Below are 20,110 nucleotides of genomic sequence, written 5' to 3' on the forward strand. Positions count from 1 at the left end.
CCCTGCCAAGCCCGGACTGTTATCTACAGTATATTTCCACTTGCACAGATACACTCTAGCCTTTGCTAATTTCCCCTTCCCATAAAGAACGGTACTCACAGATTTGGCTGCTCTCTGTCAGCGTAGCAGAATAAGAGAGGGCTCAGGCTCCGGGCCAGCTCGTGTTCCTCAAACTGGCCTGCGGCATCTGTCTTTGCATTGTCCTGTCTGAAGATCAGTGGTAACCCTTTAGGAAGGAGGGGGAAAGTTTACATCAATCCCACCCAGTCTATGCAAGACAGATGCAGACGGTAAAGGAAAAACATCGTCCGTCAAGCAGGAGAATCGTGAAAATCGAATTTATTTGGTGGGCTCGGCTTGTTGTCCGAAAGGACGCTTTTGACCATGATTAAGCACTTATTATGGAAGCAGGAGGGTTTCAGCAGCTTAGACTGTTGAAGTAATCTATTTGTATTGGCTCCATTCAGTTAGCTGAGCGAATAAATCTGAATTCCCATGGCCAACGCCAAAGGCCTACTTGAGCGGCCTCTGTACATACCTGTTTTGTTAATCAACCAATACGGAGCAGAAATGAAGATCTTCAAGGACCCTTCTGCTCGACACACAATGCGGATGGTGAGGTTCAGCTGCCTCCGGTTGATGTCATACAGTCGCATCCTCACCATGTAGTTTTGGGTTCCCGGTGGAATGAGCAGTTCCTTACACAGTGGAAAATTCTCCAGGGATACCCCTAAAGAAGATACAAGCTATTGTCTGCCTGGGTTCTCACTTCGGTTTGTCAAACGAGCCCGCAGCCGAACAAAGTTGGGCTCCTTTCAGAGAAATCAGGAACTACGTATGTAACTGGCAAAAATCTCATCAGAACGGCCGCTTTCCTTTAGCTGGGGCAAGATACATTTGAAGCAAACCAGACGGTCTGGAAGGTACACCAGAGAGTCCGAACTGCGTAATCAGAAGGATGACACTACCGAACAGCCATCAGTAACAGCTACGACTGTTGTGAGCTTCAGGCCCGGGGCTGGGCAGGAACCTCAAACACAGGAAAGGCGAACACAGGATAAGTGGCAAGGTCTTGGGCAGTCACACTGCCTGGTTTCCAATTCCCAGTCTGTCCTTACCAGCTGTGTGATTCGGCGGGGGTAGAGGTGAGGGAAGCTTACCTCGCTCGCTGTGTCTCCTCTGCCAAATGGGGAGAACACCAGCGGGTCTGTCACAGGATTTTTACTAAAAGTGATCATCCCTGTGGAGTGTGAGTGGGAAGACAGGAGTGCCAGGTGTGCATGCAGTGGAGTGGCGGGGGGCATCTGCATTTTCTACAGGGCTCCAGGAACGTTTGTTGGAGAGATACTTAAATGTCAGAGCAGACACCTGTTTTCTTTAGAATGGATGACTAGCACTGCATTGTTTTTTCCTTCTAAATGAAGCTCAAGTATTTACATATTCCCTACAATGTCAGCGGGTCACCATTGAACACGCTGCTTAAGTTCAATGAGTCTGAGGTTCCTTGCCTGTAAAATGGGGCTAACAGCTGTCTGCCTGAAACAGCGGCTGTGTGTAGATCGAATGAGAGGACACAGTGAGGTCATTCACGCAGCTGGAGCAACACAAATGTCTCCGTCACCATGATTCCAATGTGACTACGACAGACTTCAAGCAACATACATCCTGCCCAAACTCCAGGCATCCCTCTTTGCCTTAAATGCTGCAAATACAGTAACGGTTCTCTACGTTGACGCCGTTTATCCCCGTCACTGAAAATCACCTGGTGTGTAAACCCCAAACCTTGGATCACGTGTGTGAAAGCACCTGACTTAATGCCTGGAGCCCCGTGTGTGCTGAGCACGTCTTTCCCTTTCCTGAAAAAAGGAAAGACCCAGGATTTTGCTCATTTTACAGCTAGGAAAAAAAAGCACTCTCTAAAAAGATGAAATGACTTCCTATAGTCATACATCAAGTGTGCAACATCAGAAAAGGGGCTCTGTTGAGTCCTCCCTCTAAATCTTTTGGATTTGTTCAGTTTTTCTTTTGATGATTTTCTAAAAAGTTTCTTTTTTTTTTAGTTGCATAAATCCCTTGAGCTGGGTTACTGAGATATCATATGTGCTACAATTTCTCTACAATGTTTACCCAATGATCACAAAATACTCAGTGACATTTCCATAGAATTATCACCAATGATTCTTGGACTAAACGCTCACCCAGTTCAATGTTCTGCGATGTATCTGCTGTGTGGAGGGCCACCTCTTTGCCAGGTTTCAGGGTCCCATTAATTGGCATCCCTTTCACATAAAAGTCAAGTTCACAAGGCAGCAAGTTGCAGATGACCACAGTTGGAAGGAGGTATATGGTATGTCCAGGCTGTCTGAAGATCTGTTTTGCACTATCAGAAAATATGTTTGAGGGCATATAATCCGGGTAATTCTCCTTCTTTATGGCCACACAAAACCTATGAAGACAGAACACTGTAAAAACCAAAGAACTTGAATTTTTCCTCCTCAGTGGAGTATGAGAAAGCATACCTTAAAATGGTTCAATAATGCAGTAAGATATTTGTGATTTTCAATCTAAACACATTTGCTGAGGTATAATTAAATCACACTAAAACAGGTCATTTTAAATGCTCAGGTTGGTGAGTTTTGACAAAAGTGTATACTTCATTATCTGCTACCCAAAACCAGTTATACAATCTTTCTCTCATTCCAGGAAGTTCCCTCCTATCCCTTTCCAATCAATGTCATCTCCCAACAAAGAAGCAACCACTGTTTTTTACTTGTCACTTACAGATTGGTCGAGCCTATTATTGAGCCGCATGTAAATGGAATGATACAGTATTTACCATTCCCCGTGTCTGGCTGTTTGTGTGTAACAGGAGGTGTCTACCACATGCAGCCATGCCGTTGTATGCATCAGTAATTTGACCCACATAACAATGAATGAATATGTCATTTTTTTATTTATTCATCATCCTGTTGATGGTCAGCTGGGATGTACCTCCAGATCAGTTTAGTGAGCATGGAAATCTTAAACATATCAAGTGTTCCAGGGGCGCCTGGGGGGCTCAGCCTTTAAGTGTCTGCCTTTGGCTCAGGTCATGATCCCGGGGTCCTGGGATTGAGCCCCGCATCAGGCTCCCTGCTCTGCGGGAAGCCTGCTTCTCCCTCTCCCATTCTCCCTGCTTGTGTTCCCTCCCTCACTGATTCTCTCTCTGTCGAATAAATAAATAAAATTTTTTTAAAAATCGAGTCTTCCAATCCACAAACTTGGTTAGCTTTCCACTTAGTTATTGGGTTTTCTTTACTATCTCTTGACAAGTTTTATCATTTCTAGCATAGAAGACTTGTACATAACTCCTCTGATTGACTCCTGGGCAATTATGGGTTTTGGTGTTCTTCTTTTTAAAATCACATTACCAAATGCTCATGGCTAGAATATAAGAATACACCTGAGTTCTGTAAGTTGATCTTAAATCCTGAAATTTTTTTTTAAAGATTTTATTTATTTATTAGAGATCACAAATAGGCAGAGGTAAGCAGAGAGAGAAGGGGGGGGAAGCAGGCTCCCTGCTGAGCAGAGAGCCCGATGCGGGGCTTAATCCAAAGACCCTGAGATCATGACCTGAGCCGAAGGCAGAGGCTTAACCCACTGAGCCACCCAGGTGCCCCTTAAATCCTGAAATCTTAATAAATTTATCAGGCCTCATAATTTTCCTATGTAGTCCATGGTTCTCTACATATATGTCATTTGCATACATTAAATTTTGTCTTTTCAGATCTTTAAGCTTTTTCTTTTTTTTTTTTTTTTAAGATTTTTAAAATTTTATTTGACACAGAGATCACAAGAAAGCAGAGCATCAGGCAGAGAGAGAGGGGGAAGCAGGCTCCCCACTGAACAGAGAGCCAGATGCGGGGCTCCATCCAAGGACCCTGAAATTATGACCTGAGCTGAAGGCAGAGACTTAACCCACTGAGCCACCCAGGCGCCCCTTTAAGCTTTTTCAATTTCTTGTTTATTTATCCTTATTGCAACAGCTAGCACTACTACGGCAATATCAAACAAAGTTGTTGGTTCTCAATCTCAAGGAAAAAAAAGTTTAAGTTTTCACCATTAAGCATGATGGTAGCTGTAGCATGACGGCAGCTGTAGGTTTATGACAGATGCCCTTAAACAGACTGGAAAAAGTCCCTCTGGTTCCTCATTTGCTGAATATTACCGTGAATGGGTGTTGAATGCTATCAAACACTTTTTTGTTTGTTTGGCATTTAATGAGTAATCTGATGAGTTTTTTCTTTTAGTCTTTTAGATTAATTGGTAAATTACATTTATTAATTTTCAAATGTTAATATAATCTTACATTCCTAGAATAAACCTCACTTGTTGGATTTCTATTTGGTAATATTTTGTTAAGAATTTTTTTTTTTTTAATCTCTTGGGGAAATACAAGTTTGTAGTTCTCTCTCTTTTTTCCCCCAATAATATCTGTCAGTTTTAGTATCTGGTATATGCTGGCCTCATAAAATGAATGAGGAACTATTCCCTCCTGCCCTGCTTTCTGAAAGACTTTACACAGAACTGGTGCTATTTCTTCCTAAAATGTCTGGAAGCCTTCACTAGTGGAGCCATATGGGCCTAGAGTCTTCATCCCGGGAAGGCTTTTTATTAAAAATTATCTTTAAGAGATATTGGGCTATTTAGATTTTCTATTTCTTCTTTGTGCCCATTTTGGTAATCCGTGTTTTTTAAGAAATCTGTCATTCCAGGGTAGAATTTATTTGTATAAATTTGTTCATAGAAATCTCCCTTTAATGTCTGTATGATCTGTAATGTCTCCTCTTTTCATTCCTTATATAAGTAACCTGTGTTTTCTTTTTTTTTCTCCTTGATCAGTTTTATTGACATTTATTGAATTTATTAATCCTTACAAAAAGCCAAATTGACACTGCTGATTTTCTCTATTATTTGTTTTCTATTTCACTGATTTCCACACTTATTTTTATCAGGTGCTTTTTCTATTTGTTTGTGTCTAATGTGCTCTTCTTTTTCTACCTTAAGGCAGAAGCTTAGATCATTGGCTTTACATCTTCCTCATTTTCTGCTAAGATCATTAAAAGCTATACATTTCTCAGGATGCCTTAGTGGCTCAGTTGGTTAAGAGTCTGCCTTCAGCTCAGGTCACATCCTAGGGTCCTGGGATCAAGTCCTGCATTGGGCTCCTTGCTCAGCAGTGAGCCTGCTTCTCCCTCTGCCTGCCACTCCCCCTGCTTGTGCTCTCTCTCTCTCTCTGACAAATAAATAATAAATTTAAAAAACTACACATTTCTCAAAAAAACAAAACACTCTAGAACTGCTTTTGTTGCTTCCCCCCACTTTTTAATGTCTAGTTGTTATTATTCAGTTCAAAATATTTTTTTTAAGACTTTATTTATTTGACACAGAGAGAGGGAACACAAGCAGGGGGAGTGGCAGAAGGAGACGGTGAAGCAGGCTCCCTGCTCCCCCGCAGAGCAGGGAGCTGGATGCAGAACTTGATCCCAGGACCCTGAGATCATGACCTGAGCCGAAGGCAGATGCTTAACAACTGAGCCACCCAGGTGCCCTAAAATATTCTGAATTTCTTTTGTGATTTCTTTTTTTGACCCTTGGGTTATTTAGAAATCTACTGTATAATTTCCAAATATTTAGGGATTTTACAGGCATCTTATTGTTACTGATTGTTACTTATTGTTACTAATCCTACTGTGATGATGACATTTATTGTGTATGGTTCCAATTCTTTTAATATTTGCTGATCTTTGTTTTATGGCCCAGTAGATGGTCTCTCCTGATGACTATTCCATACAAACGTGAAGTGAGTGTACAATCCGGAGATGTTGGTTAAAGTGTTTTATAAATGCCAATTATGACAAGCACTGATGGACAGCACTGTTCAAATCCTTTCATATCTTTATTGTTTGTTTTGTAAATTACTGACAGGAAAATGTTAAAACAGTCCATTACAGCTGTGTATTTATTCAATCCTTTCTTCAGTCTGTTTACCATTGGCCAGTCTGGGTAAAGGGCGCACTGGAATTCCTTACACTATTTTGCCCCTCTTCCGTAAGTTTAAACCAAATGAATGCCTGTCTTCACTAGAGAGAAAACTAAAGCTGATAGTCTCTAGTCTAAGCAAGTTTAAAGTCCAAGTTCAGAAGGACCAAACAAGACTAACCCAACTCCAGAAATATATTACTTATACTCTTCAGGAGGGGAAAACAGGAGTCTAAATGATTAGATAACTTTGTTAAGGTCCCCAAGGAATGTCAGTACTGGGTTCCTGAGGCTTCCTCCAAATTCTTTTGAAATCTGTCATTTGAAGAACTTCCAACCCCAAGAACCTGCTTCTCAATTTAGGAATGGGAACTGGAAATATTTTTTTCTTCCCTCTCTACATGTCCTCTTTTCCTGCTGATGCACACATACAAGTTTCTTACCTTACATGTGTGGGTAGTGTGTGTGTTGGTTGTTTCTCCCATAAATATCAAATGATAAGCAACAGTCCCACCCCCCACCCAGAGATTAACCCTCGAATCCTTGTAAACTCTAACACAAGGAATTAAGAATAAGAACTTAAGGGTTTTAAACAAGCACAAGTGAATCACGAAGGGTCCTCAGAGAGAAAACGAGTTTTTTTTAAAAAGCAAAATTCAGGGCGCCTGGATGGCTCAGTGGGTTAAAGCCTCTGCCTTCAGCTCAGGTCATGATCCCAGAATCCTGGGATTGAGCCCCGCATCGGGCTCTCTGCTCAGCAGGGAGCCGGCTTCCCTCTCTCTCTCTCTGCCCGCCTCTCTGCCTCCTTGTGATCTCTGTCTGTCAAATAAATAAATTAAAAATCTTTAAAATAATATTTTAAAATAAAAAATAAAAAAATAAAAGCAAAATTCACATGCCATTGCAGCGCTGTGCATACCTGAAGAATCGGCTTTTGTCCAGGTCCATAGAGTGGCACTCTCGTTTGCTGCTGCTAACCTCTGCAGTCTTCACTACATTGGTCCAGTGAATAGGAGCCTTACAGAAAAACACACCCAATCCTTTGGGCCGGGCCTGTAGCCGCCAGGAAGTGAGATGTAAAGGCACCGCAAACGAATCCCCTGGCATGATAGCGGGAAGCACCACAGGCTCTGCCACAGAAAAAAGGGGTCAGCATCTTCAGGGAATGGTCTTCCACCCAAAAGGCTGACCCTCTCAAGATAAAAGGAAGACAGACTATGGCAAAACTCACTGTCTGGAGCTGACGGGCTATCCAGTCTCAGCTCCATGGGCGTCTCAAGCCTGTTCTTTACAATGAGGGCAGACCGGACAGTGATTACTTTCCGAGCGCTGCCTTCCATCGTCACAGCGAAGACCACCCGAACAGGTGGGAGCGAAGAGAACTAGGAAAAGGACAGAAATAAGAGAACCATAGCTGGGCTCTTGAAGAAACACAGAAAATATAACAATACCAACCAGAAGGCCTAAATCAAAATCTTACTATTACTATAACCCTTCAGTGAAATCAGTCATTAAGCCCTAAAATCACTCATCTTTCATGGGACTGAATATTCTATAGAGATACACACTGTTAAAACACCAATTCTAAAATTTCTAGAAAGACAGATACTCTACTCAGACGTGGTATCACAAAATGTGTCACAAAGAAAAATCAGTCCTAGGCCTCTAGACACATTATAAAGAAACTAAGACCCATAATAACCTATTAAATCTTCCAAACTTCCTGCAATTTGATAAGAAACTGTCTGCTGGAAATTACCCTTCATTCACCCAATGCCCTTGGGTTCCTACACATCAGCCCTTATATGGAAACTATGAACAAGGCTTGTTTTCAACTCTACTGGAGGGGAATAGAGATCATCCAAAGCAGCTAAACGTTCAGGAACACTGGGGTGAGACTTTGCAAAACATGAAATGATTTACCTTCCGTGGTATTTTTCTCCCAGATTACCATTCAAGTGAGAAACGTTCCTTGAACACTAACAATGGGCTGGATACAGCCCAACACACACAGAAAAACAGAAAGAAGTCTTTTGAGGTTAGAACTTGTCTTTGTAAAACCCAGAGAGTGTGTAGGAAAGAGTTGTCTGTACTGGCATGCCTTTCACAGGAACAGTAATTAGTTTTCCCCCCTAAAATGTCATGAAAATTATACTCTAGGCCCATACATGATTCGGTGACATGCCTGTAAAAAGGCAACATTTGTTTTTCAAAGGACTTTAAAATCAAACTGCTCTTCCTCACAACTTTTACGGCTCCGTTCAGCAATCACTTTTTCACAAACAGGACACTGAGGCTCTGAGACTCAACAGGGTGGGGGGAAATCACTTATTTTTGGTCTTGGGTTGCAGCTACCACTTCGTTTCCACATGTTCGTTTACACTGTTGACACACGTTTCATTCTACTACCAAGTGCCAGGGAATGTTTTTTTTTTAAAAGTATCAAACCCCACATCAGGTACACCAAAGAGAAGGTTTCTGCAACCATCATTCTTTGAATGAGTGTCCAGAACTTACTGACAATACTGTTTTTATTGGAGAAACCAATGACGTCGCATCCAAGCATTCATACTACCAACTTTCTTATTAAAACAAACAGTACATGGAAACCAATCCTAACGCACAGTAAAATGAAGAGTTCCATGTTTTGAACCAAGTCTTCCAGGAAATCCCAAGGCAAAGACAAACTGTCGTTTTCTGGAGGGTTTCTAGAGGGACACAATCCAGGGCACACCCATCAGCAAAGCTCCCACTGACCTAGCCTGGTAAAGCCCAACAGAGCCAAGGCCCAAGAATGATGGTTTTAAACTTTGCTGCTCCTGCCTCCAAGCTTACCTAAAATCTCACGTTTCAGAACTCACTACCACCAGAGAGAAGAAATTATGAGCAAAAACCTGAAGACAGTTTTTTAATATCAACTTCCAATGGTGTTTCAAAAGCCAAATGGAAAAAAAAAAATCTTACTGTTTTTCGTTCTAATTTACTTTCATGACCTTGGGACCAAAACCTAGGAAATGCATATAGCCAGCCATACAGGATTAATTTATATTTTAACAAAGAAAGAGAAAGGGGGGCACCTGGGTGGCTTTTTCGGTTAAGCATCCAACTCGGTTTTGGCTCAGGTCTTGATCTCAGAGTTGTGAAATTGAGCCCCGCACTGGGCTCCACGTTGGGTGTGAAGCCTGCTTAAGATTCTCTCTCTCTCCCTCTCCTTTTACCCCTCTCCACTCCGTGCCCCCCACCCACACATGCACACACACCCTCTCTCTCTCTTGAAAAGAGAAAAAGGGAAGAGGAGACGGGAACCTTGGGCCACACATTTGCATCTCCTCCTCCTCCCCTGCAACACTCAGTCTAACATACCAAGTTAGTGGAAGCATTTCCTTGAAAGTTCTTATCAAAGGAAGGTAATCGTTAATAGGAAAGGACAAAGATGAATTCTAATCACATGCAGGTGACACAGTGCTGTGATCACCAGGAGGTCTATGGACGGTTCAAACGCAGTATATATATAGTCAGTAAACACAAGGACACAGGAAAACCATACTCACATAAACCTGGGGGTGAATAATATTCGTTCTGCTGCTTGGGCTGCCAATCTAGGAAAGAGTCCAGAGGTCAGAGAGTCAGCACAGACCTAAGATTACAGGCATCATTAAATTCAATGACAATGTAATCTGCTTGAAAGGGTGGGATTTATAAACTCTCTTAGCAAAGCATGGTCTGCCAGGAAGAGAAAACATCTTATCTTAGAGGGTATGGGAAAAGTAATACTTATTTTTCAACCATTCCACATACACAGAATTTCTCCAGGACACATCAATACAACAGAAAGGTTTCCTTGGGGGAATTAATCCTTTCATGACTGGATATAAATTTAGGTAGGAATGTAATCTAGAAAGTTTCCTTTTTTAAGAAACTTCGGGCACAGGAGAAGTGGAAGGAACAGTGTTCTCCAGTATTTTTCATGAATAAAGGCAGAAAAAGGAAAGCTATGACGGTCCCTGCAAATCTGCACTTTCCCCACTCGTCCCTGGCTCCCCAGAGAGGAATGCAGGTCTACAAAGTAGGACTGAGCGCTGGGCAAGAGCACCGGCGGCGGCCACACCAGCCAGGATGCCAGCGTCCACCTGCACGTTCTTGAGAAGGAGGCCGCCGGCGTCACTCCCCAGGCCGGCCCTCCAACCCCTAACACCGCTGGGTAGGGTGCCATTAGGGGGAGGGCATGTGAAAGGATGTGTGATCAGAAAATGACTAAGAGTGGACATCGGTCTTGATGCCAGAAAGGAGAATTTGGAGACACGGAGACAGAAGGATCAAGGAACAGGGTTACAAGAAACGTAAAGAAGATCCTGTAAAAAAGGAAACATAACAATATGCAGAAACAGAGCCAATGCACGTTCGGCAGATTAGTCAACTGCCAGTTGGGCCAACCGAGTATGAGATGGGTCTGCAGAGGTGAGGGAGTATGTGTTCACGGTAACTCTGATCTTGTTTTTTCTACTGAAATTAACCATCGGTGGCTTATCTACATATCGACTACGAATACCTATGACTGACCCCAAATTATCTTATGTCTTCTTCCTAGAGCTGGGGAAACGAGGAACCAGAAAAGCTCACTAGAACGAGGTTACAGGCTTAAGCGTCTGACCATCTGGCATTAAGGGCATGTGGCCAGGGCACAATCGTGCCACTAAACCCCCATTCGACAGCCACACACCGTAGAGGAAGATGAATTCTTATCCGGTGCTGCGTAGCGGAAAAATGTCCCAACTTTGTCCACAGACACGGGGCTCACTTGTTCCCAGCCATTTACCCTCACTTGCAGCTGATGAATCCGGAGGTCATGAGTGTGCCTATCAGGCAGAACATGGGAAAGGAAGTTAAGCACGATCTTAAAAAGGGAAGGAAAGTAGAAGCAAAGAGTCAAATCTGATTTACTATATAACTACATAAAAACTCAGTTGGCTAAGCCTTTTGGTGGTTACCTAATGCAAGAAAAATCAGGAGAATATTTTAACTGGGTGTTATACTTAAAACAAACGCGCGAGATCTGTAAAGCCTGAGCGAGAGTGGCATTTACCCTCCCTGAGTACAAACTTTGCAAATCCTGTGCATAAGCCCAGGTCCTTTCCCCACCCACCCCCACCTCTATAAAATCATGACGTCAGCTAGAACCATTCCAGTGGGCTAGTAAAACTGTTGTACCAGCAATTTCATCATAAAACCACACTCTCAGAAATGCATAAAATGACAAATTTTTTCTTGGTTCCCTTGCTGAATATCCTACTTCTCTCAGAACCACATTCCATTGTTTGGCTTCAGTCCTGCAAGACTACAGACAGGTTATGAGAGACGGAGCCCTTGGAGTTTCAGGGCTAAAGTGCCCGGCTGAAACTGGGGCAGAAGGCAGTGGGCAGAACAGGAGGCACAGGAGGAAATTGCACATTTAATTCTATTTTAGATTTCGCCTAATTCAAGCCAGAAGCCTGAAACGGGGAACTGGATTTGAGGCTGACAGGAAAGGGGGAGGGAGGCAGGGAATGGGGTACAGTGTGCCAAAGAGGGAAAAGCCAGAGGAGGCATTTATTTTGATGAATTCAAGCAGAACAGTGGGACTTGAAATGGGTTACTAGACATGTCCGCTGAAACGGAAATGACAAAGAGGTCAAACCCCTTCTGACACAAGGGAGGCAGTGCTGGTGAAGAAATACAGCCAACGGTTCTATAATTAGCTTCTCCAGGAACTTTGTGGAACAAGAACATGCTCGCCACTCGTCCCTGGAAATTCTACCACGGCTTCCAGGTACCTGTGCCCGGCACGGTGGTTTTATAAACTCGATCTTTCCAAGTCCGGAATGCCAGCCCCAAGAGAATAACGTGTGCTGGTACAGGCCGTGCACAAGGAAGAACTGTTTCCCTTGGGAGCAGGTTTGCACACAAAGACTTCAAGTGCCATGAAAACCCAAGAGCGCAGAAGGCTGAGGCTGAGTGCTTCAGTTTCAGCTCGGCTTGACAATGGATATGAGGCTCAGATGCTAAAATCTTAACCTATTCACTGTCCACTGGATTCCTCTTAAACATGTTTGCAAATAAAAGGCCATTTTATGACCTCTCAGTAACGAGACAGAACCTTCTTTCATGTTTTTTGCAATCCTTTGGCTGGCTGTTCCAACAGTGCACGGGCCGGCAGTCTCCCTCGATGAGTCAGTGTTATCCTCAGAATCAGAATTTCTTATCATTCCTGGCCCTGCTTCCTGAAACCACCTGCCTGCTGAAAGCGCTATGTGGCACACACGGATCTTAAAAACCGAAATCAACGTGCTTTGATAACCTTTTAAGAAGAGCATGTCATTCTGGCTATGGGAAGAACAAGTCACGAGGAGAAAAGGGTACAGTCCAGGAAATACAGGCGGGGGCACGGTAATAGTGCCGCACGGTGACAGATGGCAGTCACACTCGTGGCAAGCACAGGATAATGGAGAGTTGCTGAATTGCTATGTTGTGCACCTGGAACTAACGTAACAATGAACCTGAGTGTTGTCACCTGCCTTTGCCTCAATCATATTATCGGCAACACACGGGCCATCAACTCTCATGTCAAACAGAGGGATAATTAATGGAAAGAAGTATATTTCCAAGATAGAGAAAGGAAACCTTGGTTTTCGAAATACCTTTTAAAAATGAAACATTAAAATCATTAATAAAGGCACATGAAAAGGCAAAACACTAGGGATAATCTTTTGTGACGCAGAGATCTATACCATATATTTTGGGGAGAGGAAAAGAATGAACCACACTTTACCTGTGTCTAAGCTTTCCTCTTGCTTCAAATTCAAAGGGAATCTCCTCCCCCGTGAGGACTTCCCGCCATTCACTGACATTGTGAGCATCATCAAGAAATGTACCATTGCCTTCTGGAACGAGCCCTGGACTCCCGCTGTGAGACAGCGCAGCCCTGGAAACAAATCAGACAATACCAGCACGGCCGTCCTCGCTTAACTCCGTCTCACCCAGAGCTCGGGGCTGGGGGCAGAAACCCTCCTGGAACTCAATCCCCAGAGAGCCTGGCTACCGGGATGACCTACAAGGTCAGGGACTGCCGTTATCTTTGTGACAATCGCAGTGTCAGTGAAGCTTTGGAAACAGCTGAAATCGATCACCACTTTACCCTAACTAGGGATGGCAGGAGAAAGGTGGCTTCGAATTGGCCAGTTCTGTTATTTATTTCACGCATCTCGTTCCCTAAACTGGAAAGATCAGCATGCGTTTGGAGGGGAGAGCCAAGGTCTACACAGGCAGGAAGCTGGTAGAGAACATCCTCAGCCCAGGTAAATTCCCCCTTGTTCTCCAAGCTCCACTCACTTCCATCTGGGGTGAACTGTTTGAGGTTTGGAAGATAATTCTCGGTGAGGGGGATGTGGGAGGTGTTTTTAAAGCCATCTTGGAAGAAAAATGCAGGGTGTCTGGTTTAATAACCACATTCAGCTTCTTTTAAAAGGGGGTGGGGACCGAAGAGAAAAGGCGGGATGGCTTCTCCTTCCCACTTCTTACACGCATCCTTCATTCGCTTGACTTTTTCCTTAAACATAACGTGTACCAGGGTTGGGATCAGAATGTGGATATTTCAGACTCGGGACCTAGTTCTCCAGCTATAGATTCCACCCCATCATAAATCTCAGCCAGACACCAAGTTGTTGATTCCAATACAATCCTAAGGGCTTCCAGAAGGGGCCCACCTTGTGCTGCTGGGCTGGTGCTGAGGAGCCCCTGGTGGCAGAGACGGCTCAGGGGACACTCTGGGGGCCTTACCTGGTGGGCGTGGTGGTCAGGGTGGCAAACCATAGAGTGCAGCCTGTGTGGTTCCTCAGAGCAAAAGGGACAAACGGCTGCCGGCGCTTGGGGGTCTTCACCTCTGCTGCGGGCAAAGAGAGGAAGGCTGTTAGCACAGGCCCCCATCTGCACAGCAGAGACCCTCCCCGGACCTGCACATGGTGTCCCGTCTCTCATGCAAAGGGGATGACGGTGGCAGCCACAGACACAGAGCCACCATCGGTATGCGATGAGACACAAGGGATCTCCGTGCCCTCTGCCGCCTGCTATGTGGGGACGGTCCCCCCCCAAAACTGGCCATGATGTGGGACGACTCCCAGTCCCCAATCCTCCCACAACTCTTGGGGGCCTTAACTGAGGAGAAGGTACCAGGCCCTAACCGGGCTAGAATCAAGAGAAAACTGGATCCCCACAAGTCCCAAGGAATATATTCTCCACGAGTGACCCGAACTGTAGCAAGATACAGCGCACAAACCTATTCCAACTTTGTCCAAAATGCCTGCCCTTTAATAAAGATCCCCTTTCTACGAAAGCTACACTTGTCATACTATGCATCTTGTAACAAAATAAAAACATTCTCTTCTATTCTCTTAAACTAATAGTTATTTTCGCCCTCCCTGGAAGATCAGAAATACACAAACGTTTTTAAATGAAACCTTCAGCTCATTTTTTCACATCGACACCATTACCGTCTGCTGGGAGGCAGGCCACGGGAAGACCGCACAAGGAGCCTAAAGTATGGTTTCTTTTCACAAAACAGCTTCTAAGCAGGGAAACTGGAAAGAAACACCGATCAATCCAAAACCGTAAGTACCCAAATTCCAGAGGCCTGACTATAAACTCTCTTAAGAAAAGAGAGAAGGGAGAGTCCCTGTGGCCAGAAATGGCTTTCCAGCACTCAGGCTGCCCTGAGATCCTTCTGCGGACACTACTGCCCTGCCGCGCGGTCTGACCTGGAGGGGCACGGGCAAGCCGAGAGGAAAGCCAAGGGCCTGAGCCTCCTCTACCAGTCGGTGGGTCTGTGCGTCGTGGGTCACACTGAGACAAAGTGGGAGGAGGCGGCAAGAACCACAAAGGCAGCAGCCATGTGCTCACACTGTGCGGGCTCTACCGACAGAACAGGTCATGGCCCAATCTTCCGGCGCGTCCAGCTCTAAAGCACAAAGACAGCCTTAGAAAGACCAGGACCCACATGGTCTGCGGCTGCGGAAAATGACACCTCGAGGTGACCGCGGCTGCCCACTGAGAACACTAGAGCAAAATTAAATGCACCTTACAGGTCCACATGTTTCCTGCCAGCCAAACGAGAAGGTAAACTACAACGACCCTGCCTTCTCCCTCTGCTAGAATAAGGCCTGGGCCAGGACCATAAAAGTCACTAATTGCTACTGCCTTTTAAAAAGTAATCAATTTCTTTTCTTCCCCTTTGTGTCTTCTGAAGTTTTCAGAAGCTAGTACTATAAATGTTACAAAAACAAGCAATTTAAGCTAAGGCAGGTTCTGTTTTGGTAAGGACAGTGGCTCAAGGGAGTCTAAGACACAGTAATCCAATAAAATAAACAAATAGTTTGCAGCGTGTCCCTCCAGTTCTATGGTTAGCCTTTACAAACACCCTACATACTTCCGATGATAATCTCCTAGAATATCTCCTAGATCATCACCTAGAAGACATGCATTTCCCATGCCAATGGCCTCACTTAGTTCACAAGGTTGGCTTTAAAAAAAAAAAATGACATCAAGTACAAAATTAAGGAGTAGCTGTGAGGCTGGTGACAGGAGCAGAGGGGGAGTAAAAGATTTAAGAGCTGTCTGCAGGGTAAACAGCACTTACTGTGCCACCTTGAAAGGCACCTCCGTCTCCAGGCGTGCACGAGAGAGCTGCTTTATTACAGCAGATAAAGGACCCAGGAGGCAAAGAAGCCAGATGTGCTTTCATACCCCACTGTGAGCCAGACTGGAAGTTTCCATTTGCAAATTAGATTAAAAAAGAGCAGGTGGCAAATGGCTTTGATCACACCGTCATACAGAAGAAAAGTGCTAGGAGTCCGTACAAAGACAGTCCCAAGCATGTCGCTCTGGAACGAAGCAGTCAGGGCAGGCACACTGCTCAGGTCCCCAAGCTCCCTGTGTCAATTACACACAACAGCACAGACTTCAGCAGCTGGCCTCGCTGAGAATAAACAACAAGAAATGCCCACAAAGCCCAACCTGACACCGGGGGACAGACCCGACATCTCCCGCACCAGGGTCCAAATCAACCGCATCCTTGTCTTTGGCACAGCACCAGTGAACAACGTTCTCAAGCCCATTCAGGGAGCGGCAGTCCCTGGGGGCCCCAGAAAGTCTGCCCCTAGTGACCAGACCTCGTTCTGTCATAGGCCCAGAGGACCTAAGTCTCCTCACGTCCAACCTAGGCTTCACGTGGCTAAGGAAATTTCTTGCCTGCTGGACTTGTCTCACAGAGCAATGTGGCCCTTATAAACAGGGTAGGTTTTCACACCATAGAAGCGTCCAGTCTATCAGAAAGGACGTGGTTTGTAAATCATAAGAAATAGATTCAAGGGGCGCCTGGGTGGCTCAGTGGGTTAAAGCCTCTGCCTTCGGCTCGGGTCATGATCCCAGGGTCTTGGGATCAAGTCCCGCATCAAGCTCTCTGCTCTAGCAGGGAGCCTGCTTCCCTCTCTCTCTCTGCCTGCCTCTCTGCCTACTTGTGATCTGTCTCTCTGTCAAATAAATAAATAAAATCTTTAAAAAAAAGAAACAGATTCAAGTCCCAGGCCCGCTACCAGCTGGTCATATGCATGAAGGCAAATGACTTCATCTTCCTCACCAGCTAAGGCGCCCAGGCTGCTTAGCCTGAAAGATTAAATAAGAGATGTAGAAAAGCCGAGCATCTAAACTGATTAATAAATGAAGATTCAATCACGGGCTTCCTTTGTGAGCCACCCCCCCGCCACACACACACCCGTCTAGGCAAAACCTCGCAGGGAAAACCCCTGTATGGCCCCCGTGCATGAACACCGCTGGTCTGAACTCCCGGTAGAGGACGCTCACACGGTCTTTTTTACAAAATATATCATGACCCTGGCAAGACCTGGTGTTGGCCAAGCACAGACATAAATCACACCGATTAAATCATACTCCTGCCAACAACTAAAGGAAAGAACATCGTGGGATTCCCATTCCTGGAAGCTTTTGGTGTTTCCGATCATATTTACTTATTAGTCAAATTCTTAAGGAAAGCTAAAGGGTCAGAGACAGAAATAAAGCATTTTATTTTCTATCTCTGAAGCACTTCAATTTATAGCTAAAGAAATCAAGGTCTGGGGGCGCCTGGGTGGCTCAGCGGGTTAAGCCTCTGCCTTCGGCTCAGGTCATGATCTCAGGGTCCTGGGATCGAGCCCCATATCGGGCTCTCTGCTCGGCAGGGAGCCTGCTTCCCCCTCTCTCTCTGCCTGCCTCTCTGCCTACTTGTGATCTCACTCTGTCAAATAAATAAATAAAATCTTAAAAAAAAAAAAAAAAATCAAGGTCTGTGCCGGAGCAACCATTTCCTGGGAAATTTTTCCTTGGCTCGGTTCCTGATCACGACAGCCTCTACTCCATGGCGCCCCTGCACTGCCCTCGGTGCCCACCGAGGATGCTATCAACAAAGACATGCGGCGCTGCCTGACGGAGGGCAGCTTCACTCCATTTCCTCGCTTTTCCAAATGAGACAGAAATCACCGCAGACGCTGGGGATCTCTGCCCCAGACGCCGACGGGTTGATTCCACCTCCACCGAGGGTCAGGGTGGACGGAAGACACGGCACGTCGCCCGTTCCTGACATAAGGAGCCCTCTGGTCCTCAGCTGGAAGTGCTCCTTGTGCTCACACCCGGGGTATCCCATCCGGCTCCCGTTCACAGGAAATTGATGGACAAGGCAGTTCTTCAAATAGCAAAATAAAACAAGCCCTCGCTTGGCTATACTGTACCTCTAGCATAGATCTGGTGCTCTAGGTTAGTCAGACTGGCTGTACTCCTAGTTCTAAGGTAGACAAGGGGGAGGCCTGGTAGACAGGAGAGACAAAGTTAGAGGGTCAGGATATATACAGTGAATAAGAAGACTCACTTCCAAAACATAAGCACAGAGAGAGTACATTACAAAAGTAGCAAGCATCATGCAATTCCGGGATCATTCCCTTCAGTGACTGCTGAGCCCTACGAAGTACTTGACAAAGGGAGCGAGACGTTTTTATGCTCGGCTTTTACTGTGGGGGATGTGGTACAGTACCGTGCTTCTGTTTTTCTCCACAGGGGAAGGAAAACACCGTCCACATTCTCTTTAATGGAATGACAAGTCTTTTGAGGCTTTTTCACTTAAGGCGTGTACGCTCTTAAATGGCAATGGAAAAGCTACCAAGACCGGTCGGCACAGACAGGGGCGGCAGTCACTCCATTCCAATTTGGAAAGGCAGCACCAGGAGAGTGCTAATCCCCCAGGGGTCCCGAAATTTCAAGGGAGTTAATCTGCGTTCCAAAACAGTCTCCATCAAGGCGTTACCTTATATTATTACTTAGTATTACTTATATTATAAATTAAACATGGAAGTTTTTAGAACGTTTACGATTGGTATTTCCATCACGTGTCCTTTGAATAGCAAACTAACAAACTCCACAAGGGGCCATGCCATCCAGGTCGACCTGCAGAATCTTGGCCCTTCCTGGACAAAGCCAACAATGATGTCAAAAATGAGGCCACTGTTTTCTTTCCCCTGCTAAAGGAACAGTGAGAAATCAGCAGCTCCCTTAGGCTGAATTTCATTTTAAGAATCTCTATTTCAAGGGCTCATTTTGAAGCTGGCCTGAATGAAATGCACAAATTTGGGGGGGGGGGAATGTAACTAAATGTTCATGTGATAGGAGGACCTGAAAGATGTGATCAGTTCAAGAAGGTTCACGTCCACTGACTTTGAAGACAAACTCCCCACAATTAATTTAGTAGACCTGTTAAAAGAATATGATCCCATCTGCCACAGGTGCTGCCGCCCAGGAACGTCCAATAGGAAAAGAGGTTTGGAAATTCAGTTATATTCACTTCTTGTCTAACTAAAAAGATTTCCTTCTGCAAGCCTAAGTAACCATAAAAATCTGTCAGTAAATAAAAATCCAGCTTCAATTTCGCACTGGCATTGAACACAGATAAGGCAGTTCAGTAGCTACAAAGAAAAAAGAGAAAACGTTTTTTTAAAAAGGTGGAGGGGTGGAGACAAAAGAAAATCCTTCATCGGAACCCTGAAGATTAGGCCATCCTCGTGTTTACACTGAGTCTGGATTTAAGATCCCCTTGCAGGAATAATAATTTCCAAAACATACTCTCCAGGACACATTACATATTACGAAGATCATTTAGAGTCTTCTGGGTAGACTGTTCCATTCTTTCAACACACAAATTGGGGAGGTTAGCGGAGGAGCCAGAATTGAGGCTGATGATATCCGAACAGCCCAGCTCCTAAGCAATGACCTTGAGACTCAAAAGCAACAACCTGGGAATACACAGAGCAAACATAGCTGACACTTCCTTGTCCCTCCTTCCAGAAGTACAAGGCAGATAGAGAGTCTACTTCTATACCCTGAGGAGAGACGAACCAGTTCAAATACTTCACCAACTAAGAAAATCCATCTTCCCGTGACATGTTTGCAGACCAGATGGAATATTTAAGCATTCATGAGCCATGTGAAGTCCAGCCAGGACTCCCCAAAGAAACCGCACTGAAAGAGTAAGGGCTGAGTTGCATTTGGAGGACAATGGCTTGTGGAACAACTGAGGACCACGCGGTTGGCCGCCACAATCTCCCAGCTCTAAGGCAATCAGAGCTCCATGGTGAGGCATTAAATAAGGAAAGAAAACATCGTTAACAGAGAACAAACGGACTGCTCATTCTTCAAAAGGCTGGGTATTCAATTCTTTTCTACTTTATGAACAATACGGAGCCCTCTTGTTTAACAATTTCTTCCATATGGGATCCTGCCTGCCCTCCCTTCAAGAATATATCCAAACTCTGTACCTCTAGATTTAGAAAACTGAAAAGACAGATTTTAAAATCCAGTCAAAAAGTCCAAATCAACTGGAAAGTTTTGCCAAGTTAAACACACTGGCCAGTGGCTGATCTTGATATGTTTCAGGCGTACCAGCTCATATACAATGTTGCCAGAATTTAGAAAATTTTACGTCGCAGATCTTTTCTCTCCCACAAAGGTGGAATTACAGCCC

At 44.8% G+C, this 20,110-nt stretch overlaps 1 protein-coding gene across 1 annotated transcript in view; it reads right to left on the bottom strand.

The window, feature by feature from the left end:
- VPS13D (vacuolar protein sorting 13 homolog D) overlaps positions 1-20,110 on the bottom strand; it is a 254,821-nt gene that overhangs the window by 141,865 nt on the left and 92,846 nt on the right. The window contains exons 40-49 of the mRNA XM_080800390.1: positions 17,832-17,906; positions 13,837-13,939; positions 12,830-12,982; positions 10,745-10,880; positions 9,576-9,623; positions 7,256-7,406; positions 6,944-7,154; positions 2,199-2,446; positions 539-730; positions 100-226 (exon numbers count right to left, since the gene is read on the bottom strand). Of these exons, the coding sequence (XP_080656516.1) occupies positions 100-226; positions 539-730; positions 2,199-2,446; positions 6,944-7,154; positions 7,256-7,406; positions 9,576-9,623; positions 10,745-10,880; positions 12,830-12,982; positions 13,837-13,939; positions 17,832-17,906 (1,444 nt within the window). The remainder of the gene's footprint in view (positions 1-99; positions 227-538; positions 731-2,198; positions 2,447-6,943; positions 7,155-7,255; positions 7,407-9,575; positions 9,624-10,744; positions 10,881-12,829; positions 12,983-13,836; positions 13,940-17,831; positions 17,907-20,110) is intronic.

The sequence above is a fragment of the Martes martes genome (assembly GCF_963455335.1).
Source record: "Martes martes genome assembly, chromosome: 4".
Lineage (NCBI taxonomy): Eukaryota > Metazoa > Chordata > Mammalia > Carnivora > Mustelidae > Martes > Martes martes.